We start from the raw sequence: 27,013 nt of genomic DNA on the forward strand, positions 1-27,013 counted from the left end.
TACATAGGGCCCTATTTTAACAATCTGAGCGCATGGTGTGAGCCACATAACGCAAGTGTACTTTTCCACTTTTGCTAGTTTAACGACGGGAAAAACTCGTCAGGGTCATGGTCCAAAATGGTTGTACCTAGTCTCTTAATGAGTCATGGGTGTGTTTTGGGGCGTAACGTGCAATAAACCAATCAGAGTCTCATCTCCCATTCCCTTTAAAAGCCAGTTGGCGGATTCGCTCTTTACATGGTGGAATTTGCGAGCGAAAAGACTGAACGAATCCTTTTATTTTGAATATTTGAAAATGTTTGTGTGCTGCTGCGCATCCCTGTGTGTGTAACAAGCAGAGTGTACTCGTGTTGTGCAACCGCCTATAGGTGCATATTACTAAAACGCCCTTTAAATAACATAAAAAACACTGTGTAGTCTACTCAAAATATCAACGCGCCAGCAGTGCGCTTGAACACCTCATTTTCAGACCAGCATGCCCATGGGCGAATAGATGGGCACGAGTGCATTTGCTATTTAAACAACGTGGCGCTTTTTCTAGCAAAAAACACTTGCGTCGCATTAGGCAGGGTGCATGATAGGGCCCATAATTCGTTAATTATCTGTCATTCGCAAATTCTTCAATAGACGTTTTTATGTCCCTTTCTCAAGAATGTTTGCAACGCCATCATCACTGCAATTTTTGTCTTTCCACTCTATCCACATTGCTTTGTCTCTCTCCATCTATCTCTCTCTCTCTCTCTCTCTCTCTCACTCACTCTCTCTCTCTCTCTCTCTCTCTCTCTCTCTCTCTCTCTCTCCCTCTTATTCCGTAGCCATCCTCTCTGAGTTTCAGATCCTTTTTAAAGATAGGGGATATGAGCGCTGTTTCATCTTCCCCAGGCTCATCTGGTAGAGGTTAGCAGGCATGTGGAAGCCATTGGACTGAGGACCCGGGCTGATCAGAGAAAGATGTGCCCCTCTGGATCTGCTGCTGCACATGTTTGAATCCCGGGACCCTTATTTGCTCTGTCTCGCTTTCTTTAACATTCCTACCCCTCTCATTCTCTCATTCCCTTTCCAATTACCCCCATCTCTCTCTCCGCTGTATTCTCTCTGTCTCTCACTCTTTTTTGGAGAGGTTTGGTGAGGATGGTTTAGTAAAATCACTATTGGAAGTAGCTGTGATTATCCAGTGGCCTGACAGATTGTTTCGGACAGTCGGTCGCACTGTTTGCAGTGTCTTTTTATCTGCTGAATTGTTGGTTAAAATGGAGAGTTTAGAATAGTAAGCTTTGAGAAGCGTACTACTCTTAATATTGTTGTAGTATATAGTATGTTGCGTTTGCTAAATTGTGCACACTAGGGAAGGATCTATAAAAACTCTGGCATCGAAATATGTATATACTGTCAGGATTTACTAAAGGTGGGCAGGATTATTTTGCGACTGACCTTACCAAGCCTTAGTAAGGTTTGCACTAGTCAATTTACTGGTATTTGCGCCATTATTTAAGAGTTAGTTCACCTAAAGATTTTAATTCTGTCACCCTTACGTCCGAAACAATTTTGTTTTATTCACACATAAGCATTCATCAACGCACACTTCAGTTATGGTAAACGGAAGCTCAAGCATGTTTGTTTGAAATGCAAGAGCCAATGAGGTTCATTCTCGTGTTACACAGCACGTTTGAGCTTCAGCAAGAGCCAATGAGGTTCATTCTCGTGTTACACAGCACGTTTGAGCTTCAGCAAGAGCCAATGAGGTTCATTCTCATGTTATGCAGCACGTTTGATCTTCAGCAAGAACCAATGAGGTTAATTCTCGTGTTACGCAGCACGTTTGAGCGTCAGTAAGAACCAATGAGGTTCATTCTTGTGTTATGAAGCACGTTTGATCTTCAGCAAGAACCAATGAGGTTCATTCTCATGTGTTACGCATCACAGTTGAGTTTCCGCAAGAACCAATGAGGTTCATTCTTGTGTTATGAAGCACGTTTGAGCGTCAGTAAGAACCAATGAGGTTCATTCTTGTGTTATGAAGCACGTTTGATCTTCAGCAAGAACCAATGAGGTTCATTCTCATGTGTTACGCATCACAGTTGAGTTTTATTCCCGTGTTACACAGTGTGTTTTTGCAGCACATAGTTATTTCTTTTGCTGACTGCTATAGGCACTGACTGACGTCACTCACTGTACAGCTCTCTGATTGGATGAATCCTTCTCAACAATTCGATTTCATCAAAAAATATATCTTAATTTGTTTTTCGAAGACTAACAAAAGTCTTACGGGTGAAGTAAACGTTTAAGCCACTTTGCTCTTGTGTTCACACACACACACCTGATTATCATCAGGAATTATCATACACAAAATTGCACTAATCTTGATAGACTGCTTTTGTCATTATGGTTACTGGTTGCATCTGTGGTGTTTTAATGTGCGAATTGTCAGGAAATCACCCGCAGAACTTTCCACTCCCACCAGTGCTTTTATGGGATTATGATCTCACGCCAATTTGCCATGTTTATTAAATCAGCCCTAGGTATCCAACAATGCATTACGCTCAACTTCCATTTCAGTGTGATGAAATAAATGACATGATTTCTTGACTGATATGATAACTGGGCTCTCAAGATGAAGTCATGTGACAACAATGTAGCAAACTATTTTTGAATCATTGAGCAATAGAATAATGGCTACTGTTTCACATACTATTTTTAAAAACTAATATGCAGTGTACATTGTAAACTGCACGGTTTTCGGTAAGTAGTAGGCTAGTATTCCATTCCCAACATAGCCTGGGTGAATATCAGTGTCTGTCTTACAGTAACCTTCTCGCTCTTTGTCACTCTCTCTCTTTTCTCTCTTTGTCTGACAGTGTTTTATGACAGTAAAACAGCTTGTATTATGTTTCCTCCTCATGTGACTGACGTAATCCCAGTTTCTCATTCTCTTCAGCGCATTACGGTGTCACCCACTCTCTCCAGTTCTCTCTCTCTCTCGCGCGCAGACTGTTCGACATTTCAAAAAACAGCTTGCAAAATAATTAGTTACAGATATACATTGCCAAATGGACACAAATGATCTCAACAAACTAAAATCACAAAATCAGCTTCATTTTTTTCCACCAACTGGCTTTATAATATTTTATACTTTACCTCATCTTCCCAGAATTCACTGCTAGAATAATGACCATTCTTTTTGGAAATTTTGCGTGCTCATATATGAGAAAATGAGGCGTTTACCTTGAGTTGAGAGCCATGTGGAATAGTTTTTTTTTTTATTATTATTATTATATATTTATTATTATATATTATATATTTTTTGCTTTGTGTTGCTTGTTGATTGCTCATTACATGAATGTATGTTTTTATATATATAATTATTTTGTATTCCTTTTTATTATTTAGAAAATGAGGTGTTAAACTTGAGTTGCACGGAACAAAGAAACCTTGATGTGAACTCAAATGTGAATTATTGCCAGTGAACGGTTTAAGTCTATGAACATTTATGACATAAAGCCAATAGTTTTCGGTTCCCAATAGCATTGTAGAAATGTGCTATTTGCCATCAGCAATGATTGGTTTTGTAGTAGGGAGGTTAAAACTGAGCTAAAGCGAGTAGTATTTGTTGGTCACGTGACCCTTTGTTGAATATAACAGATTTTATTAAGCTATTGATTTGACTAAAATGCATCATTTTTAACTTTTTGTTTGTGCAAAACATTTTAAATGACGGAGTGCACCTTTAAGACCTCACTGCCTGATCTTCTTGAGGTACTTGGGATATTTCTGCTGAACAAGAAAAAGCAAAGAAAAAACCTAAAAGAAAAACAAACCAAAGTGGTAACCAGCACTTAGTCAAAACCACTGATCCTTTCTTAGCGATCACGCTGTAACTTAATGTCCTGATATATCACTTTACCCGTCACACTGCCAAGACTCAGTATTGGCCTTAAAAATAAATAATACATTTGTACTCGCAGCTCACCGCAGTCCCTGATCTCCAGACCCACGTCTCCAGAGTCTTTTGACGGGAAACCAGAACACGGTCAGAGTGGAGCTGGATTAACCCGCTCTCCCGCTGCTGTGGGCCGCACGGTCTACTTTTGTATACTTATTTATGTTCGTTTTATGTGGATTTATGAAGATGTGTTTGGTGTTTATGGCTTTGGCTCCCAGAAAACGAAAATGTGTATCTGTATGTAAGAAACGGCACACAGGCTAGATAACTACTCCAGCTGTTGGGTTTTCTTGGCACGCTTCCTGCTCCAATCTTTCACACACGCACACATTCATTTCTGCTCGTTACTCTTGGTTGCAAATATGTGGAGATGGTTGCCCAAAGCTTCTAGCATCTAATCCCTTTTTTCTGATTTCATCTATTTGTTTACGCAGGAAAATCAGATCGTTTATGTATGTGGTAAATTGCAATTTTGGTGCAAGGCATAAGAATAAAGCTCCAAATCAAGCCAATAAACAATACAATTTTATTCCAAACAAAAGAAAACCCAACATTGGTACTTCTGACCCGTGTCTACACCATTATCTAACCACAGAGGAAAACTTGTAGAGTAGTATGTGGTGTGCTGTGTGTGTTTCTGAAGACCTCAGGCTTATGTTACGGCCCCCGGGGCTCGATGCCCCTCTGCGTGCGCTCTGGAGGTCGTCCTGCTCGCCGTGCCCTAAGCAATGTCTGCAATGCTGCATATCTGCTTAATTTTGAAGAGAAATAGCTTGAACAGACAATAGCATGCCTGTGTGTTTGGATTGACAAGAGCTTTCATTTGCTCAACTGTAGTTGTCTAAACAAATCATACATTTGTCCGACCACTAATTGTGCAAGTATAAACTGAAGATGAATGTTTGACCTGAACACTCCTATCAAAAGCCCAAATGTAACTGCAAATTTTTTTGGTTAATCTTTGATTAACTTTCCCACAATATGTCCTGTTGCTTACATGAATGTTAATAGGAATGTTAATACCGTAACAAAATATTTTTTGCCTTTTACTGTTAGTGGCCAATGATTTATTTTAATGGAATGCACGTATATGGATGGAAACCCGGCACAATACCTAAAATAATATAGTATATATAGTATACAACCTATATACACCGATCGGGCATAACATTATGACAGGTGAAGTGAATAACACTGATTATCTCTTCATCACGGCAGCTGTTAGTTGGTGGGATAAATTAGGCAGCAAGTGAACATTTTGTCCTCAAAGTTGATGTGTTAGAAGCTGGAAAAATGGGCTTGTCGAGTTTGACAAGGGCCAAATTGTGATGGCTAGACGACTGTTCCTGTTCTGCAGTGGTCAGTATCTGTCAAAAGTGCTCTAAGGAAGGAACAGTGCTGAACCGGAGACGGGGTCATGGGCAGCCAAGGCTCATTGATGCACGTGGGGAGCGAAGGCTAGCCTGTGTGTTCCAATCAAACAGTCGAGCTACTGTAGCTCAAATTGCTCAAGAAGTTAATGCTGGTTCTGATAGAAAGGTGTCAGAATACACAGTGCATCGCAACCTCAACCACCCATAGCACACTAGCACTGTGGTAGTGACTTTTGCATAAACATGCTCTGAAAATGTTGAAATCTAGTCCAATTTGTCTTCGATTTTAAGATTTTTCTTCGTGAGACTCATTTTATTCTTGCTGTCCACTAATTTAAACCGTCGTTGTTTAGCTGCTCTCCGCTGTGGCAATTTACCCACGTAGCTACATTGAGGACCTGTCAAACGCTCTGCTGCACGGCTCTTGACAAAAAAACCCTCCACACAAAACAACATCAACACTCAAGTGGGCCGATATGACTTGTTTGGACAGTATATTTGAAAGCTTTTTGCTATTATTACAGCAATGTTTGTTCACACCCCCTCGCCATATTTGCGACCTTGTTTTTGTATGATGGCGATTGTGAACGGATGCCCCGCGGCGCTTTTGTTAATGACAGCGGAAGCTGAGCACTGTGTGAAATGTGACAAAGGCTTGATCAAACTAATAGCTACTTTGTGTTTTGTTTGCCTCTTATGCTAAAAGAAAAAAATGATCGGCGACCATGATAACAGTGTCTGATAAATTATATAGTTCTGCTGAAACTGAGGGATAATAGCTCACCATAAATGAAATTCTGTTATCATTTATGCCGTCCCAAACCTGTATGAACACACAAGAAGATATTTTGAAAGTCGATGGGGTCCAAACAACCACAGAAGAATGGAAGCGTTCTGTTTTGGAACTAAGTGAGTTTTATACATTTTTTGGGGGTGAATTATTCATTTAAAAGAGCTACATTCCCAGTCTGCCTTGCTGCATGCTAAACATGACCTAAACCTGGTTTGGTAACCTCCTGCCGTTCTTCGAGTACCTACAAACAGCTCTGACCATGTTAATAAACAGGCATAGTGAATAGACTCTCTGTCTCATGTGCTTTTTAGGGTCGCCTTTCTGAATGAGGCATGGGCTCCTATCAATAGCTGTTTCCTTTCAGGTCCTCTTCCACTAGACTTGATGAATTAGCCCTTTTCTTAGTCCGCCACCCTAAAATAACAGGTCACTAAAACCTGACAAGTACTATTAATCAACCGAAACGGTTTCCATTCGATTCCAACTTCGCTTTCATTTGGCATCTCCAGCGACTTGTTAAATGTTTTCATAATCGTAGCCAGTTTCAATCCCTGACGGCCACCGAAGTGATGTTTCCCTCATATTTGTTTATTGATAATAGCGTCATTGTTTAAATCTCTTGATTTGAGCTTCCTCTTTTCTCTCTCTCTCTCTCTCTCTCTCTCTCTCTCTCTCTCTCTCTCTCTCTCTCTCTCTCTCTCTCTCTCTCTCTCTCTCTCTCTCTCTCTCTCTCTCTCTCTCCCGTAATCCCTTCTTGCTGGAACCGGCTGGTTGGGCCAGTTGGGAAAAGTCTCCCAACTCCCGTCCTAATGTAACTTTTTTTCCTCTATGTTAACACTCTTTAACACTCCCAAATGGGTTATAAGACCCTCTAAATCACCCTACTGAAGTACACTACATGTCCTGTACCGTGTCTGCCACCCCTAAAAAAACAGGTCACTAGGTAATTGAATAGTTAAGGGAGGACTTGTCCTTCATCAGTGCCAAGCAAAGCATATGGCAGTAAAATCATGTGCCTGCTGTTTCATTTCCACAGGCCCCCTGAAGACTAACAGACCGTGGAGGGGTTGAAAAGAAGCCTTTATTTTCCACACACACATTGAGGCACATCAGAGCACGAGCCTCGTTTTGAGGTCATTGCGAGAGCGATAGGGGAGATTTGATCTGAAACGCCTCTGTCAGGTGTTGGTTAAGTGTAAGTGTGTCGGGTGCCTCTTTTCGAGTGTTTGTTTGTTTTGTTGCCGTTCACATACTGTCTGTTTATTTCTACATCGTTGAAGATGATTCAGTACACACTCTTGCACAGGAGCCTTATTGGTTCAAAGTGCCAAAATTTGGTTTGAAGTCGAGATTGAGTCTCGAGTTTGAATACAGATTGTTTCAGGGTGAGTTCACACTTTGCGTTTTTGGTTCAACTAAAACAAACTCTTGTGCGATTGCAGTGTTAGTGCGGTTCATCTGAATAAGTGGGAATTCTGCCATCTGAATCCTGGTGCGCACCAAACAAGAAGACTGAGACGCTGAAAAGATGGTCCAAACGAACTCTGGTGCGGTTCAACTGAAATATGAATGCAACACGGACCAAAGACATCTAAATGAACCAAAACGTGACATGATGTCACAAGATGTAATCCTTAAAAACATATAATACATAAGCATACCTCGTCATAGTTGCGATGTTGCCCATCACAGTTCGGTACAGGCATCAGAACCACGTCTTGACACGTCTCGTCTTGACACGTCTTGTTTTGACTTCTTTACACATTTTAAAAGGTATTCAAGTTCAAAATACCATCATATGTAGCGCATTTAGCCCAGCACACAGCATTGTTTTGGATGTTGGTTAAGTTCCGTCGCAAAATATAAGGCATATATAGCCAACCAATCCGGTTGTGAACATATCACTATGCCTTTAGGTTCCGTATCCTTAGATTCGGTGTTAAAAAAAGCCAATGTGAATGCTAAGCGGACTAGGACTAAATGGTTTTTGTTTGTTTGTTTGGATTTCTGGACCAAACGGACTAAGCAAACCAAACTACAAGTGTGACCACACCCTCAAAGCAGTTTCACAGTAATAAACAAGAAAATAACAGAACCAATTATTTAAAAATCATCAAATATAAGACATTTAAATTTGCTCTGCAGAAGACAATAGTGTCATTATTCAGCTCAAGTCAGTTCAGTGTTGATTGTTCAGTTCAATAACTGTGTAAATCTACAATTCAGCTACAAGCAGCTGGACAGAAGGCAAGTGTGTTTCATCAGCTCGAGTCAGTTCAATGTGGATTCAGTTCAGTTCAATAACAGTGTCGATATTGCACAATGTGTCAATTATGAAACGGATTCGATTGAGCTATACATTTTTTTTTTCTTTTTGTTCTCATTCAGTAGTGTCCGTATCAATCAAATGCTTGCCATAGTAAAGTCTGTAAGCCCTATCCCTCTCAGCCTCGTTTTCATCCCTGTTAAATTCAGTATAGCGTGTTCCCTGACTAAGGTCTGTATTACTGAAGATAAGCCCCTGAGGCCAGTTGAGGCCGACTGTTCATAACTTTTTTAAATCAATTACATAAAAACAGACTGGCCTAATTTGATACGAAAAGTAAGACTGAATGCCACTTGCCTAACTGCTCATACTAGATCTTAAGACACTGTCTTAACATAATGGCTTAGTTTATGCAACTGGCCCCTGGTTTCAAAGACAAGGCTTAAGCCTAGTCCCAGACTAAAATGTATTATTGAGCTGTTTTAACAGAAAACTACTTGCACTGACGATCTTAAAATATGTTTGTGCCTTTTTTTTTGTCTAAAGATGTACACCTGGCATGTATATAAAAGCTACTTAAATATCCATATTGAACTGAGGCCTAATCCTGGCTTAATCTAAACCCTGTCTGTGAAAAAACTGGGTCTAAAGGCCCGTTCACACCAAGGATGATAACTATAAAGATAGCGTTAAAGATAAAGTTCTAAAGATCATTCTTAATATTAATGAATAGCAGAGTTCACACCACAGCTATAGCGATTACGACACAGAGAAACAATATCGTTGGAATCACTTTCAGAACAATTTTATTTCCAGGTGATGAACGATAAAAATCAGAATCCATCCTGTTGTAACGAACTTGATATCGTCCGGTAATATAGTTATCTTTAAAGTTATCGTTCTTGGTGTGAACGGGCCTTAAGTGTCTTTTAAACCCCAACTATCAAGTCAAAGGCGACAGTGGCAAGTAACCTCCATCAGGTGACAGAAATGGAGAAGAAAAAAAAAACCTTGGCAGAAACCACGCTCAGTCAGGGGGCCAGTTCTCCTCTGGAGAAGGTGCCGAAAATTGCTTTGTTACCTTTGAGATCGCGCATCGCGTCCCGTCTCCTCTGAGACACCTTATCCGCGCACACACCAGACCTTGACCGTGCCGCCACATGGGCGCAGGAGCAGGGGGTTAACGCACCGTAGCTGGGGGCCTTCCTTTGAAGTCGAGACTCACCAGGAGAGTGGTATCAGCTGCGGAGAGCGAGAGTTGTAAACCCCAGCGGACGCCGCAGCTCCAGGCAGGGTTAGCTTGCAGTGAATGCACTTGCGGGTTTGTATCCCCCCCCATCTCCTCCCAGCTCTCTCCAGCTAATGAGAGCAGCGTATCGATCCGCTCTTTGAGACTCTAGGCAGGTATAGTATGTCCTCTCTAAAGTGTGCATTTCCAGCGGCAAGTTCTGGCCCTCACCAGCCCTGGAGACCCTACAGACAGCAGAGAGGGTTCAAGCATCAGGCAGTGATGAATGAGGTGGGCACTTTTTGATTGTTCGGTGGAAAATAATGGAGGGAGGAAGAGTGGACGAGGCATTTGGTGAGGGGGAAGTAAACTCGAGATGATTGTCCACGAGATGTTTGGCTAGCTAGTATTTCCAATGCAAATTAGTTGAGTGTATTGCTATTTGCAGTGCATTTTACTACAGTAATTTGAGTTAAACATTATATTCAATGAGAAAAGGTAGTGATTGTGAAAAGGGTGCATTACAAGCCATAATGGAGCCAGACTGTATGCTAGTTAAAAAAAACAAAACAAAAAAAAAAACAATGCCTAAATAGCTAAAAAGCATAATTTCACAGGAAGAGCAAGTTATAAAATGTTTGGTAAAGGATTTATTATTCATTATTCAATAATATTAAATTATTCAATATATATATTATTAATAATACAAATAGTACAACAATTCTTTATATTGTTCTATTATTTAATACACTATTAATTGTCGCATTTAATATTTTGTTATTAATTTATTTGGTAACAATGCATCAACAATAATTATCAGTTTTATGAGCCAGAATTTAACACTTAAAATCATAGTACATGGTAAATCAAAAATACCATGGTACAGCTTTACTTTCACTATTCCAATACAGTCGTTTTGCACACGTACACGTTCTTTTTCTCACTTTTCCTACCTGTTCTTCATTCTTGAGAACAGATTCTTTTAGCGGGTGGTCTTAAGTGCTGGATAACCAGCGACTGGCATGATTCCAGCTTTAGTCTGACCTGCAATGGCGCGGTGACCCAGGGTGCGGAGAGCGTTCTAAATGAGGTCTCGCTCTAATTTGTCATCCCTCCATTTTTGTATTATGTTTAGCAGGCACCATGTGGACAGATGATCTGGAGGAAAGGGAATGTGCGGCGGTGTTCCGTGGGTTCACATCTGGGAATGATTGCGTTCGCATACGCACAGCGTTCATGTGGAATTGTTCTCGCAAACCTGACGGACATGTTCTCCTTTCTGTTCCTCCGAATATTCTCACGATTCCGCAATTTCGTCGCAATGACATTTGGTTTTGTACGTGATACTCGATTGGAGAGATGATGGAAGTTATGGATTGTTTGAAATAAGTGATGAAGCATGATGATGATCACAGTTCCTTTCCATTTCTGTGGCATAATTCCCCACTGAATTCCCCCTGAATTCCTGACTAGTTTGGTGAACACATTCCTGGCTAAGATAGTGAAGGACCAGGTTCTTGCTGGTCAATTGTGATCTTTTTTGGTTTAAAAGTGCAGGTAATCCTATGCTAGCTGAGGTTAGGCAGTCTGGAGGGGACAAATCAGCACACCAACATCCAAAACAAACCATATGCTGGGCTTTTCAGCATGATAATGTTTAGGAAACTTCTAAGCAGATAGACGTTGTGATTTATAATACATATTTATGTTTATCTGTAACTGCTGTATTTTGTTCGTTCCCCATGGTTTCTCTTCAAGGGTGAGTAGATTCCCGGTGGAAAAGGCCCACAATCCCGTTCCTGACAAATCTCCCTACGTCTTTGCCAGCTCTGGGTTTTTGAAGTGCTTTTTTTAGCAAATCTCCAGTTCCCCAATGGCTCCAGTAGAACACTCCAAAAACCCTCAGTGGTGGCTCAGCAAAATCCATTTCATTTCCGCCCAGCAGAGCTCATACTATCATCCCTCTATAGCCTGTGTGTGGTATTAAATATTCATTTCATTAATGTCGGAGGCATATCAACGCAAATCTCATTTTAATTTAATTTTACCGCATCTGTTTCAAATTTCTGTGAAGCATGAAGTTCTGCAAAGTTCTGGAAACTGAACAAGGACTTTTGGGTTGCCACGTTTAGTGCGCTGAGAGGTTTTGACTGGCAGTGAAGAGACTGAGCATACAGTAGTTTTTGTACAGATTTGATATATTGTACACATAGATGGATCAATAGAATTTGGTCTGAGATCCAGATCATCCAAAAATGATATGGCCTATATTTTGTAATCCAAGAATGAAGTCATACAATTACTGGGGATATGCTTATTGTGGTTATTTGCTGTTTTCATTCAATGTCAATTTTGATCAGGAGGTTTCTAAAGGCATAATTCCCAATGAAAATGATGCTTTAATACTGCATATTTACCTTCATGCCATTTTAAACCAATGTTTAAACCAATTTTTGAATATATTCTTAAAGGGTTCGTTCACCCAAAAATGAAAATTCTTTCATTAATTACTTACCCTCATGTCGTTGGACACCCGTAAGACCTCCGTTCATCTTCGGAACAGAAATGAAGATATTTTAGTTGAAATCTGATGGCTCTGAAAGGCCTCCATTGGCACAATGGCACGGTTCACTCTCAAGACCCTTAAAAGGTACTAAAGACGTCGTTACAAAGTCCATCTCACTACAGTGGTTCTAAAATAACTTTATAAATCGGCGAGAATAGTTTTTGTGCGCAAAAAAACCCTAAATAACGACTTACATAGTGATGACGATTTCAAAACAAGGCATCATGAAGCTTCGAAGCGTTATGAATCACTGAGTCGATTCAGCAGTTTGAATCGCCAAATTTCAGCAGTTTGGCGGTTTGACACGCGATCCGAATCATGATTCGGCTCACTGATTCATAACGCTTCGAAGCTTCATGATGCCTTGTTTTGAAATCGTCATCACTATATAAGTCGTTATTTAGGGGTTTTTTGCGCATAAAAACTATTCTCGCCGATTTATACAATTATTTTAGAACCACTGTAGTGAGATGGACTTTGTAACGATGTCTTTAGTACCTTTTAAGGGTCTTGATAGTGAACCGTGCCATTGTGCTAATGGAGGCCTTTCAGAGCCATCAGATTTCAACTAAAATATCTTCATTTCTGTTCCGAAGATGAACGGAGGTCTTACGGGTGTCGAACGACATGAGGGTAAGTAATTAATGACATAATTTTCATTTTTGGGTGAACTAACCCTTTAAAGCTTTTTTCATACAATTACACTAAATATGGACTGGTGCTTTTAAGCTTCAAGTAGGATTGCAAAAGCAGAATAAAAGTATAATAAAAGTGTTTAATATAACTTGTCATTTTAAAGTCTCACGTCAGTGGTTTATATCATTTCCAGGACTCTATTTCCATTTTGTAGACACAGAACTTGACACACACAACTTTCCCCACAAGGCCCTGTTAGACAGCAAGCATGTTATCAAGTTGCTGAGCCCAGGGTGCAAATCAAGCGTGGGTTGGTTTCACACAACTGTGCAAACTCAATCCAAGTTTGTTGGTCAGAATCCCTGAACTGATCCACGGAGAGCGAACACAGTTCACATTAGACACTGACCCTCATCTCTCTCCACTGGCCAGTGATCTTCTGGTGTACACATGTGTGTCTTTCCTCTATAGACTGCCTAATTAAGCCAGTCGAGGAAAACGAGATGCCTGTTGAAATCCTTGGCTGGAAGGAATGATATGCTTGAGAGATTGTTACAGAGAAATGATGGAAAAAGAGAGCAAGAGAGGTGGAGAAGAAATTGTTTCCATTTCTTTCAGCGAATAACCTCCTCTTGGACTTTTCAGTGGGGTAAAGGAGGACTTTTACCTGCTGTGACATTACAAGCAGTAGAAACTGGAATCATATGGCCAATTAAGTGCTTAAAGTCTTAAAGGAATTTGGAGGCAGTCAGGAGTTCAGGTTACCTTGAGCATCTCACTTTGATCTAGCGCTGAGGGTAATCGTGCCGACAGGAACATGTTCAGGGGCGTGAGAGCCAAAAGTTTGCATTTCCGTCGACTTGCACATACTTTTATGAAAAAGGGAAGAATTACTGATATGTGCTTAATAATTTATATAATATTTATTATTAAGAAAAAAAATATATATATTATACATTAATTTTCTTTGTAATAATGCCCAATAAGATGTGTAATAAGATCAGAAATGTGCATTGCAAAAGCAAATATGGTCAATTTTGATTTCACATTGACTTTAAAATTCTGTCTGGTTTGGCAGCTCACTGGGTTTTGAAAATATCTTGAGTCAAGATGCTGTGTTTCAGCACATGTGCTTTTCCCATGTCATGTGTATATAATTTAAAACATTGGACTAATCTAATGTGCTGCTGTACAGTATCTACATGGCACTGAAAGGAATGCTGCCTCAGATTAATGGGAACGCTTTAAGCAAATCCATCAGAAGGGTAACAGGGTCGACTAACATGCTTAGACTCTGTGTGTTTTTGGGTTCAGATGTTATTGCACACTTGAGCAGTGGTCTAGATGAATGTTCAATCTTCACTGCTCACTTGTGTCCCACATTAATATCACGCACACTTCCATGCAGGAAGAGCACTTTATATTCCAAACCCTCTTTTGTGCCTTTTTAGTTAATGTAAACAGAAGTTTTAGGTTTAATCCTTGTATGTTTGAAATGGATTAGAGGTGGTTTGCACAGGGCAAGAGTAGAAAAATGTTCCTCTCTTATGGTTTCGAATTGTTTATTTCTCTTCTTTAAATGTTAGCGTAAGTAGTTTCCTGATAGAAATGCTGTTCGTGTTTCTAATATTCCTGTTTTTCTCTTTCTTTTTATCAGTTCTTCGAGATGATTTCAGACAGAACCCTGTGGACGTTATGGTGGCAGCGGGCGAGCCAGCCGTCATGGAGTGCCAGCCGCCCCGCGGACACCCGGAGCCCACCATCTCCTGGAAGAAAGATGGAGTCACCATCGACGACAGAGATGAGAGGATAACGGTAAGCATATCTGACAATGTTTCCTGTTGAAAAGACCAGCTGGTTTGGTGCTGGTTCATCTAGCTGGTGGAAGAGTGTTTTACAATGGCTGTGCAGTAGGAAGGCAAAACTTTTTGAAATCGGTGCTACCTGTACCTGACTAGAGAAAACAGAGAAAAAAGGCTGTTGTGTTGCCTTTTACGAAATAGGTAGGAAAACTTCAACACCCATAATGCACTGGCCATGTTGCCGTCCAAGCCCACTCCCCATGCAATGGATATGCTTACCAGAGTCAAATACCGGCTTGCTTTAGTAGAAAATACTTCTTAGCAAACTTTTAGTCATAATGGTGTTGACTTGTGTTGATAGTTCCTGGGTGCAAGAATTCAAAGAGTAAACGTTTTAGTGGGAATGAGTTACTTTTGGTTTCCAGTGAAGGATCCAGCGTGTTGTAGGCAGTGACTAAAGGCTGCAAAGAGTCTTAAATACAGAGAAAACGCCTTGACAGAAAATCTGAAAAACCTCTGTGTTTGTAGTCAACATTTCAAACTGGATGACCATGAACACTGTGTTTGAGATCAAATGGAGGGGAAAAACGGAAAGAAATTGCCAATCTGTCAGTTCCGCCCAAAGCAAAAACAATACCTCGTACAGGTAAGAAAGCTGTTGCCATAGTGTTCCATTTTCACCATAATGCTAAATAGGAGACAAAGTATGATACAGTTTTCAGTGATAAACCTTTACAATAACCCTTTGTCGATCTGACTGTCCGTGGGCGGGGATACAAAAATGCTGGATTATAATCTGTAGTTTTCACGAAAGCCCTGGAACTGTCAAAAGGGTGATTCCGTGTCAAAACAACTACATTTCGGAAACTTCCCCGTCTCAAATTTTTGATTTTGTTAATATGTTTTTTCTGTAGAATGACATACATAGTGATAAAAGCCAAAATATTAGATGCCATGGATGTATTTTTATTGAGTAATCCACTGTTTTGTAGAGGGGGGTCAAAATGACAATTTTTACCTGAGATTACAAATTACAGGGGGATAAAAATGACTTTAGAGAGATGGCAGCATCATTATTTTATTTTTACACAAAGATTGGTTGGACTATTAGTAAAATCTGTTGACTTGAGCTATCTTTGTTGCATTATATGCCAACGGTGACAGTTCAAAAATGGGAAAAAAGCACTTTGTGTTTATTTTTTGGTCTCAAGTTTGCATGCCTACAAACTTTACTCATGGAGCCACATTAAGATCTCCATATCTCTGGGGCTGAACCATCGAGGGCCTTTAAAATGGAGATAGCAAAAGAAACGTTTGTTAAGAATCAGAATCTAAAAGGATTTTAATATATCTTTAATAATCCTTGAGTTACAGTCATTCAAAATTGAGACCAAAAAACACAATAAGTGCTTTTTCCCATTTTTGAACTGTTACTGTTGGCATATAGTGCAACAAAGATTGCTAAAGTCAACAGATTGTACTACTAATTGACCTACCATATAAAATAATGATGCTGCTATCTTTCTAAAACCATTTTGACCCCCCCACTACAACCAGTGGATTACTCAATAAATATACATTTGTGACATTGAATATTTTGGCTATAATCACTATTTATGTTTGTATTTCTACAGAAAAAAGAATTAACTCTGAGAACGAGTAAACATTATTAATTTGCATTCACTACCATCATTGTAACAATATAAAGTGGGTTGAAAATCGGCAAAGTTACACTTTAAACTGACAGGATTTGTGGGACAGTACGAATAACTAGAAGTTTATCCGCCTACAACAGTAGTTCCATTTTAAATTTCATGACTTAAACAAATTTACTCCTCAAAGAGCACTTTTTTTATGGCTGACTTACTGTTGTTGTATTTAATTAAAAGAAATGAGCTTCACATCCGACCTTGTGTTTGCAAATTAAACCAGGTCCCTTCCTAATTTTCATTTTAGAGTTACCAACGAAGACCTGCTGATTTGTTAATAAAAAGACAGCAAAAAGAAGTTCCCTTATTTAATGCATGTGGATAACAATTGCTTCTGCTGCATTTTTCAAGCAAATGAAGGCCGATTAGGGCTTCTGCTGATGAGTGTTTAAACTGCGTCGCGGCCGACTCTGTCAGGGAAAATTAATGGAGCCCATTCATCTGATTGGAAGGGCATGTGGGAATGAAAGTTTGCCTTCGCCAGCGTTCACGAGCCGAAAACTCTCTCTCTCTCTCTCTCTCTCTCTGCTGATTTAATGCAGTCTTTAAACCAGGGCCACCAATTAGGTTTTTCTAATTAAATGTGTGGGAAATTAAGTAACGGGATCAATCAGGCCTCTTTTGTCATTAAAAGAGTGACTTTGATGTGCACACCGCTGCTCGTTTTCCATGTGGCTTATTTGTGTAGAATAAGGCTGAAGGTGGTTTGGGGGGTTTGTTATTTTTAATCAAACCGTAGACAGGGTTTTTGAGAATACAAATTTAGTGCTTAGCACTGACTAAAAAAGGGGATGGAGGAATGTGTCACGCATTCCAAAGTTCCGACATTGTGCAACTATGATGTTGCTGCGATTTGTGCTGATTAGGATGAAGCTGAATCAAACAAGATCAAGTTTTTGTTGATGTTAGTGGTGGTGGTGGTGTATGTGTGTAGCTTATCTCCAGTCTGCAGTATACAATTTTGTAGACATTTAAACTGTATGGTCATCTCAAACACACACACACACACACATCTTGGTACAGCCCATCAGCATGTACTCATAATGTAGGGGGTGTGGCCTGAAACCTGATTACACACTACAATATAAGGGTGTTCATAATGTACGTCAAACCAGTACACACACACCCACATGTCTGGTTCACTATCTTTGTGAGGACTCTCCATAGACATAATGATTTTTATACTGTACAAACTGTATATTACATCCTCCTACACTAACCTGACCCCTAAACCTACCCATCACTTTCTACATTTTTACACAATATATATATATGTATGGGACGTCTGCCTTTACATGAACATGAACTGTAATGTCATCCCATTCTTAATCCGTAGGGTTTAACAAGGAGTTGGCCCACCCGTCGCAGCTATAACCGCTTCAAATCTTCTGGGAAGGCGTTCCACAAGGTTTAGGAGTGTGTTTATGAGAATGTTTGACCATTCTTCTAGAAGCGCATTTGTGAGGTCAGGCACTGATGTTGGACGAGAAGGCCTGGCTCGCAGTCTCCGCTCTAATTCATCCCAAAGGTGTTCTGTCGGGTTGAGGTCAGGCCAGTCAAGTTCCTCCACACCAAACTCGCTCATCCATGTCTTTGTGAACCTTGCTTTGTGCTCTGGTGCGCAGTCATGCTGGAACAGGAAGGGGCCATCCCCAAACTGTTCCCATAAAGTTGGGAGCAGGAAATTGTCCAAAATGTCTTGGTATGCTGAAGCATTAAGAGTTCCTTTCACTGGAACTATGGGGTCAAGCCCAACCCCTGAAAAACAACCCCACACCATAATCCCCCCTCCACCAAACTTTACACTTGGCACAATGCAGTCAGGTAAGTACCGTTCTTCTGGCAACCGCCAAACCCAGACTCGTCCATCGGATTGCCAGACAGAGAGCACGTCTCCATTGCTCTAGAGTCCAGTGGCGGCATTGAGTCCAGTGAATTGCTCTTGGTGATGTAAGGGTTGGATGAGCTGCTCGGCCATGGAAACCCATTCTATGAAGTTTTCTATGCTCTGTTCTTGAGCTAATCTGAAGGCCACAGGAAGTTTGAAGGTCTGTAGCTATTGACTCTGCAGAAAGTTGCCGACTTCTGCGCACTGGGCACCTCAGCATGCGCTGACCCCGCTCTGTGATTTTACGTGGCTGAGTTGCTGTTGCTCCTAATTGCTTCCACTTTGTTATAATACCACTAACAGTTGACGTGGAATATTTAGTAGTGAGGAAAATACGGCAACCTATCACAGTACCACGCTTGAGTTCACTGAGATCCTGAGAGCGACTCATTCTTTCACAAATGTTTGTAGAAGCGTCTGCATGCCTTGTGCTTGATTTTATGCACCTGTGGCAATGGAAGTGATTGGAACACGTGGATTCAATGATTTGGAGGGGTGTCCACATACTTTTGGCAATATAATGTTATACATAATACCCTCAAATACATACATCATTACTCTTAATAATTCTTACTTGTCTAATAAAGTATTATTTTTTTATTGGAATATAAGATTTTTTATTGTCATCAAATTTAAGGCAGTACAACAATGCTAACATGATGTCGTGAATAAATGCATCATATATTAAATTATATTTTAATTTTATTGCAGCGATGCGACTTGAGAGTGGCCACTATGAGAATGAGAATGGAGACTAGTTTAATTGTACAAAGAGTGTAAACATGTTGAGTTCCTGTAAGGAGCATCATTGTCTTTTTGTTTATTGTTTAGGGGCAAAATGCCACTCACAGCAATGAACTGATTTTTGTTGAAACATTGGCTCAACTACAGCTCTGCATACAGTAATGAGCATCAGCATTATTCATTTGTTTGGCGTTCCACTGTTATCTCTAAATTAAAGAGCTCCAATGTGGCCATTAATTGCTTTTCAGCAGTAATTGCTGCAGTCTGCTTAAATTAACTGGAGCAGCGCGGCACATTGAAGCTTGCGCTCCGTATTGTTTTGCAGCTTTTTGTTCGGAGTCGGTGTGTGATTATCTGGCCTGCTGAGCGACTCCACACCGTGAGCACTGTATGAGCACTTCTGCTCAGCCAGCGCTGCCAAACCATCCAAGACAAAAGGCATGCGAATAAAGCAATCTCCCAATGCTCAGATCGATCGCATCCTCAGCAGCCCGAGGACGGAGGGAGCGGAGGTGGGTTCATTGACTCTGGACCGACGGGGAAGCCGTCCTGCTGTGATGGAACTCCAAATATGTGTCTGTGTGTGCTTGGGATGTGAAGAGGAGTCATGCTCTGTGTCATATCATTCAGATAGCGTAGTGGTTTTGTTATGAAACCTTACACGCTTCCTATCTAGACCCAGTTTTAAGGTTTCGAAGGTGCGCTTTCAGATTATGCTGCATGTATTCATTAACAGATTAGGCAACACCACAATACATTGCAATAAGCAGCTCACTATCTTTTGAAATGCAGCTTGAGTTTGTCCTGAGGCACACTCTCACTTTTGCTTTGGTTTCAGCCTTTTCTTCACTGTATAATTTCCCCAATACACACACACACACACACACACACACACTCTCACTCCTACGTGTGACCTGACCTTGTCTGCTTTGCGAGTCTTGTGCCGTTTCAGCCGTTAAGCTCTCGCTCAAACAAACAGTAACATAATGACACTTCAAACTCTCTCCGACACCATAGGGTGCCTTAAGTAAACTCGCCCTCCTTCCTTTCCTCTCCGACCTCTCCTTTGTTTAAAGACTCTTTTCCACCATTAATATTTAGGAGAGGCGACAGGGCTCAAGAATGCTTCAGAACGTGTCCGGTTTGTAAGTGCTCAGAGATGTCCCATGAGACCTGGTGAATGTTTTGTTTGGATGTTTGCTGTCCTTTAAACGCAAATGACTGTAAAAACCAATCAGATTAAACTCTCACTTTACACCTCTGAGAGTTTGTGAACAGAGAGTAGTGAAACATTTACTTTTTAATGTTCACTGATACTATATTTATACTTTCTATACCTTTCCATACTTTCATCTGTCTATTGTTCCATCCCTCCATCAATCCGTGCATTTCATCATTCTATCCATCCATTCACCCTTCAACCATCCAGCTTTTGTTTCATTGTTCTATTCATCCATCCATCATCCACATTTAGTTTCATTATTCCATCCATCCATTCGTATTTTGTTTCATCGTTCCATCCATCCATTCATTCATTTTGTTTCATTGTTCCATTCATCCACCATCCATCAATTTAGTTTCATCATTCCATCATTTCACCCATTCATTGTTCCTTCAATCTTTTTTATAATTCCATCCATCTTTTGTTTTATTGTTATATCCATCCATCCACATTTAATTTAATTGTTCCATCCAGAAAATCGTATTTTGTTTCATTGTTCTATCCACACATTCGTCCTTTGTTTCATTGTTCCATCCATTCATCTATCATAAATCCACCCGTTCATTTGTTTCATTGTTCCATTCATCCACCATCCATCAATTTTGTTTCATCATGCCATTGTTTCACCCATTCATCCATTGTTCCTTCCACCTTTTTCATCATTCCATCCATCCATCTTTTGTTTCATTGTTATATCCATCCATCCACATTTAGTTTCATCCTTCCATCCAGCAATTTTTTTTGTTTCATTGTTCTATTCATCCATCCATCATCCACACCACATTTAGTTTCATTGTCCCATCCAGCAATTTGTATTTTGTTTCATTGTTCCATCCACAAATTCGTCCTTTGTTTCAGTGTTCCATCCATCCATCCATTCATCTATCATCAATACATCCATTAATTTTTGTTTCATTGTTCCATTCATCCACCATCCATCAATTTTGTTTCATCATCCCATCGTTTCACCCATTCATCCATTGTTCCTTCCATCTTTTTCATCATTCCAGCCATCCATCTTTTGTTTCATTGTTATATCCATCCGTCCATCCACATTTAGTTTCATCATTCCATCCAGCAAATCGTATTTTGTTTCATTGTTCCATTCATCCATCCACCATCCGTTCATTTTTTGTTTCTTCATTCCATCGTTCCACCCATTCATCATTTGTTCCTTCCATCTTTTTCATCATTCCATCCATCTTTTGTTTCATTTTTATATCCATCCATCCATCAACATTTAGTTTCATTGTTCCATCCACACATTCGTTATTGGTTTCATCGTTCCATCCATCCATTCATCTATCATCAATCTATCATCAATCCATCATCAATCCATCCATTCAATTGTTTCATTGTTCCATTCATCCATCCACCATTCATCCATTTTGTTTCTTCATTCCATTGTTCCACCCATTCATCCTTTGTTCTTTCCATCTTTTTCATCATTCCATCCATCTTTTGTTTCATTGTTCCATTCACACATTCATAATTAGTTTAATCGTTCTATCCATCCATTCATCTATCATCAATCCATCCATTCATTTTGTTTCATTGTTCCATTCATCCATCCACCCACCATCCATCCATTCATCCACCATCCATCCACTTGTTGTTTCTTCATTCCATCCTTCCACCCAATCATCCTTTGTTCCTTCCATCTTTTTCATCCATCCATCCATCCATTCCATCCAATCCATTCATCCAATCTATCCAAATTTTGAGCTGCAATGTCACATTTTGAAGATTGTATGGGGCATTTGTGTCTCATAAGTGTAATATCTGTATCTAATTTGTAATTCATGGGATACACAGCGAATGCCTCTGGTCTTTATCACAGAGACTCTTTTTACACATTCCACATGTTAAACACAGTCAGATCCAGCCTCTGGACTCAACACCGACCGCAGTGATTGATAATCAATGAGACATGACATGATATGCCATAAAGTGAACCCACATGTTGACCTGTGTAAGTGCAGGCAGGTAGGGAGCCGCAGGAGAGCGGCCGCATTCTGCTCCCCCTCATTGACTCTCGCCGTGTGGCCCCTGATGCAGGGGTCAGATGTGTGTGTGTGTGTGATTTTGATCTGCTCAGATGAATGAGGACCCCCAGCTGCCCATACAACTGCCTGAGAACAAAAAAAAGGGCCCCTTTGGCCTGTAATAAGATCCTGGGACGTTATAAGCCACCTCAATAGCCACTACACACATTTACACGCATTGATATACTGATATATATTAGCAGTAGTTTTTGTGTGATTAAGAAGGGGTTTGCATTGTCACTGGGCCCCACCATAGGGACTTTGACCTTTGACCTTTAATCCTTATATTTATGACTTCTCTTCCTTTTTTCATCAGATACGAGGAGGAAAACTGATGATTACCAACACCCGCAAAACGGATGCAGGGAAGTACGTGTGCGTGGGAACCAACATGATGGGGGAACGAGAGAGCGAGATCGCAGAGTTGACCGTTCTGGGTATGTTTCCAATATATTTCTGCTTTATTGAATGATGTATTTGATGTATTTCAGTAAATCAGATGTCTGATTCTCAAATACTCCAGCATATGATCGGCCTTCCTTAAGACGCACATGTGTATATATAATCAGGTTCCCACACAAACCTCTGGTGCATTTGATTGTGAAAAGCATGCAGATGGATTCACTTACACACACGTTGTATGAAGTGTTTGTTTATGGGCAGAGCAGGAGAGAGTCCAGATGTTTAGAGTTTGTGTGCTTAGCTGTAGGAAGACTCCAGCGTGTCATTGACCTCGTTAGGAGACATGGACCCTTAAACCTTATCATCAGAGTTTGCCACGAAACAAATACCAGTTCACCCTTCACACACCCCGTCATTCACGCAAAAATATACACTGTGTCGTCCAACACCTTAACATATCGGTTTACACTATTCCACATCAGAGCTGTGACCTATGACCTTACACAGCCTTCATTATTCAATGTCTGCTTGGATATTTACACATTACAGGGAGAAAGTCACCAGCCATGTCAAGTCAAGTTTATTGTCGTTCTCAATTTAGATCAACTGTGAGAAATGGAGCGAAGCATAATTTCTCCTCAGATTCAATTTAGAGGTGGTGTGTGCCATCTTTAGTGGCAGTAGAGGCACAAAAAAGAATGGCTGGTTTATAACAGATTTTGAATACTCTTTCCTCTGCCAATGGTTATTCAAACGGATAGCTCCACCCCAACTCATGCCTTTGGTTGTTTAAACAGATAGCCCCGCCCCCAACCAATTCCATTGGTTGATTCAATATTGATGTCCTGAGAACAACAAAACATCGCACACCACCTTTAATTACGCACAAAGGTTCCTTCTGCTCATTTTCATGAATTAATGTTTATTTAAGTAGTATTTATGTGCTTTTATAGTACAGTACTTTTCTGTTTTCATTTTAATTTTAGGTTTAGTAATTGTGTTTTGTGCTCTTGTCATTTGTATTATTAGTGTTGGGTTTTTTTCTCTTTAGCTTTAATATTTATTTCAGTAAGTTTAGCTCTTCAACTTAAAGGTATTTATTTCAGTTTGCTACCAAAGCAACATTTCTAATATCAATTGTTTAATTGTTTCAACATGCATTTTTATTTTATTACAATTTATTACAAACCATTTTTAATATTTTCCATTGACAATAACAAGAATGATGCCAATGCTAGCTATCCCACATAACATGCAAAGATACATAAATGTAAAATGTAATAAACACAACATGGACTAAAAAATGAATGGGTACATTGCAAGAAATCAGACAACATTAATTAATTATCTTTAAAGGGCTGTATTGATGCTTCCTCATAGTCCTAATCTTAACGGGATAGTTCGCCCAAAAATGCAGTTTCTTGTTCTGTTGATCACAAAAGAAGATATTTTGAATAATGCTGGTAACCAAACTTCCCCATTGACTTCCATAAGTATGAAAAATATATGGAAGAAACTGTTTGGTAACTAACACTCTTTCAAAATATCTGCTGTTGTGTTGAACAGAACAAAGAAACTCATACTGGTTTAGAACAACTTGAGTAAATGAGGACATCATTTTCATTTTTTGGGTGAACTATCCCTTTAACTGATTATTAGTATCCTGAGATCAAAGTGATATAATCGTGATAAATGAATCAGATTGGAAGCTTACTTTAGGATTAGCTGCATGAAAGTTTAGGCTAAAACAACAAGTCAGAGTTCAATGGTTCGTTGGAAGTTCATAATCGGATCAGAGAAGGGAGTATCTCATAGGGAAGACTGGGAAACTTCTTGTGTTGCATAATACACTGTGTGTTTGTGTGTGCAGAGAGGCCCAGCTTCTTGCGAAAGCCGACCAGTCAATCTGTTCTAGTGGACCAGAGTGTTGAGTTCAGGTGTGAAGCTCAAGGAGACCCCGTGCCCACCATCCGCTGGAGGAAAGAGGACGGAGATCTACCCAAGGGACGGTACGAGTGATAACGTGTCTAGTTAGCTTATCAAATGTGAAATGCCCAGAAAGAGACACTCTTGATAAAAAAGAGGCCATTAAATGTTCCAGGATGGGATTGTTTAATCGCAAATATATTTGTTTGTGTATCGTCGTCTTCTCAGGCATGAGATCTGGGAGGACCACACTCTCAAACTGAAGAGGCTGACTTCAGGAGACGCCGGTACTTACACCTGTCAGGCGGAGAACATGATGGGGAAGACGGAGGCCAGCGCCACCCTCACCGTCCACGGTAAGAACACACAAACACGCGCTGTCACTCATCTCACGCTGTTTGACAAACTGCTCTGATCCTGCCAGCACTGATCTATAATTTGAAGTAACCAATGCTTTTGGTGGGCGGGAATCTGTGTGTGTGTGTGTGTGTGTGTGTGTGTGTGTGTGTGTGTGTGTTTTGACCTGTTTATTCACAGCTGTTAGTTTTGAGACAGACGTTTGCAGCTTTGACAGGTTGTCAGATTGTTTTGTCAGAATGGATGTTGGATCGTTGTGAATGTTCCTTCCCATGTTTTCCCCTAGCTGTTGGGAAACCATATTTTTCTGTATCCTCTGAGTGACACAAGGTGATTTCTGTCATTTTTCTGAAGCATCATTCCCACCACAGTGTCATTTGCACATCTCAGATGATTTATTGTGTTTGATAATAGCCTGAGGTGGGAATGAAATTCAAAGCTAGTATTTTTTACATCCTAAATACGTAAAACAAAATACAATTTTCTCCCAATATAACTTTTTGGTCAAAATTCCCAACTTGATTCCCAACTGAACTCGATTTTTATTTACTTTTATCACTAATTGCAATTCATATTCTCAATCTCAATCTTGATGCGTACCTCTTTTTAAAACTTTATTGGTTTGTTATGGTGAAAATTGTGCTTCACCTGAGCCGCAGACGTAATGCGTGTAATAACTGACATTTTTCACAATACTTGAATATTGAGTTGGTTTAGATTTACGTCACTCTTTTAGAATAGCATAGGTTTTAAAATGATAATTTTGGTAATTGATTATCAAAATTAAAACTGGTCGAGAACCAATGAAAGGCCTTGGACAAGGATAAAACGGCAAGAATAATAATATTTATTTAGCAAAGAAAAATTATTATTATTATTATTAATTTATTTATAATTAAATAATTTAGTTTATTCAAAAAATAGTGGTAATTTAATAAAAATATTATCAATCCCTAGAACAAAGTTGCTGTCAAATCAATTAATCGCGATTAATCGCATTCAAAATAAACGTTTGTTTACATCATTTGCGTGTGTACTGTGTATAATTATTATGTATATATAAATACACACTCATTCATGTATATATTTAGGAAATATATGCCTGTATAGACTGGTATGTATGTATATGTATGTGTGTGTGTGTATATATAAATAAATAAATATATATATATATATATATATATATATTATATATAAATATAACACATTTTTCTTAAATATATACATGCGTGTGCATTTATATATACATAATAATTAGACACAGTACATACACAAATTATGCAAACAAACTTTTATTGTAAATGCGATTAATCGCGATTAATCGATTTGACAGCACTAATAAGAACACATCTATTTTACTAATAAAGTAGGTCCATTTAGTTTCGTCCTGTTCACTTTAAGTCCCCTTGGGTGTCTTTCACACTCTTGAAGGCTCAACTCTTCAGAGAACAATGTCCACATTGTCTCCTGACACCCCTGAGCAGTTTTCTCCTTCTCCTCGCTCATTGCCTTTACTGGTTTTTACTGCTTACAGAAATTGCTGAATTATTATTTAACACGTGTGTTTAGCGGGCCAGTAACATTGGAACCAGACTTATAAACACGTCTGCTTTAATAACCAGTCTATCCGGCGAAAAGGCGTATTACTTAACTCGGCTTTGGCACAGCATTGCTTTTCAGAGGCCAAGGAATGAGATTCATCAAAATGATGACTTCTTTTAGAGTCTTGTTTTGAAGGAAAAACATTAGTGAGCTGCCTTTCTCGACGGCATGTTTGGGCATCATAGGTGCATTGAACAGTCATTAAACGATTTGTCCATTCCGAATTTGTAAATGTTGTCTAGGTATGGAGCTCCCAAGGATTTGAGACTCAGTCAAGTGCACATTTACACACAAACACACACGTTCTCCGAGATAAGTAATTTCGAATAAGAGTCAGGTCTCTGTTAAAAGGCCATGAAAAGATAATGTTGGGTACAAACGAGGCCTCTCTCAGCTGGCGATTTAGTCATTAGTATTGATGTATTTGAGGAAAGTGCTAGAATGCCATGCGAGTCCCAGGAGTAGCTGCGCTAATGGGCCATGGAAACAAAGTAGAGCGAGAGCCGCAACCATT

General features: G+C 39.7%; 1 protein-coding gene across 1 annotated transcript in view; it reads left to right on the top strand.

Moving 5' to 3' along the window:
- The window catches only part of robo1 (roundabout, axon guidance receptor, homolog 1), a gene marked incomplete at its 5' end in the record, with an annotated part of 366,802 nt that overhangs the window by 275,598 nt on the left and 64,191 nt on the right, over window positions 1-27,013 (top strand). Inside the window, 4 exons of the mRNA XM_079823622.1 lie at window positions 14,460-14,617; window positions 22,529-22,649; window positions 24,485-24,623; window positions 24,769-24,896. Coding sequence (XP_079679748.1) covers window positions 14,460-14,617; window positions 22,529-22,649; window positions 24,485-24,623; window positions 24,769-24,896 — 546 coding nt within the window. The remainder of the gene's footprint in view (window positions 1-14,459; window positions 14,618-22,528; window positions 22,650-24,484; window positions 24,624-24,768; window positions 24,897-27,013) is intronic.

Source organism: Gobio gobio (genome assembly GCF_949357685.1).
Source record: "Gobio gobio genome assembly, chromosome: 8".
NCBI classification, from domain to species: domain Eukaryota; kingdom Metazoa; phylum Chordata; class Actinopteri; order Cypriniformes; family Gobionidae; genus Gobio; species Gobio gobio.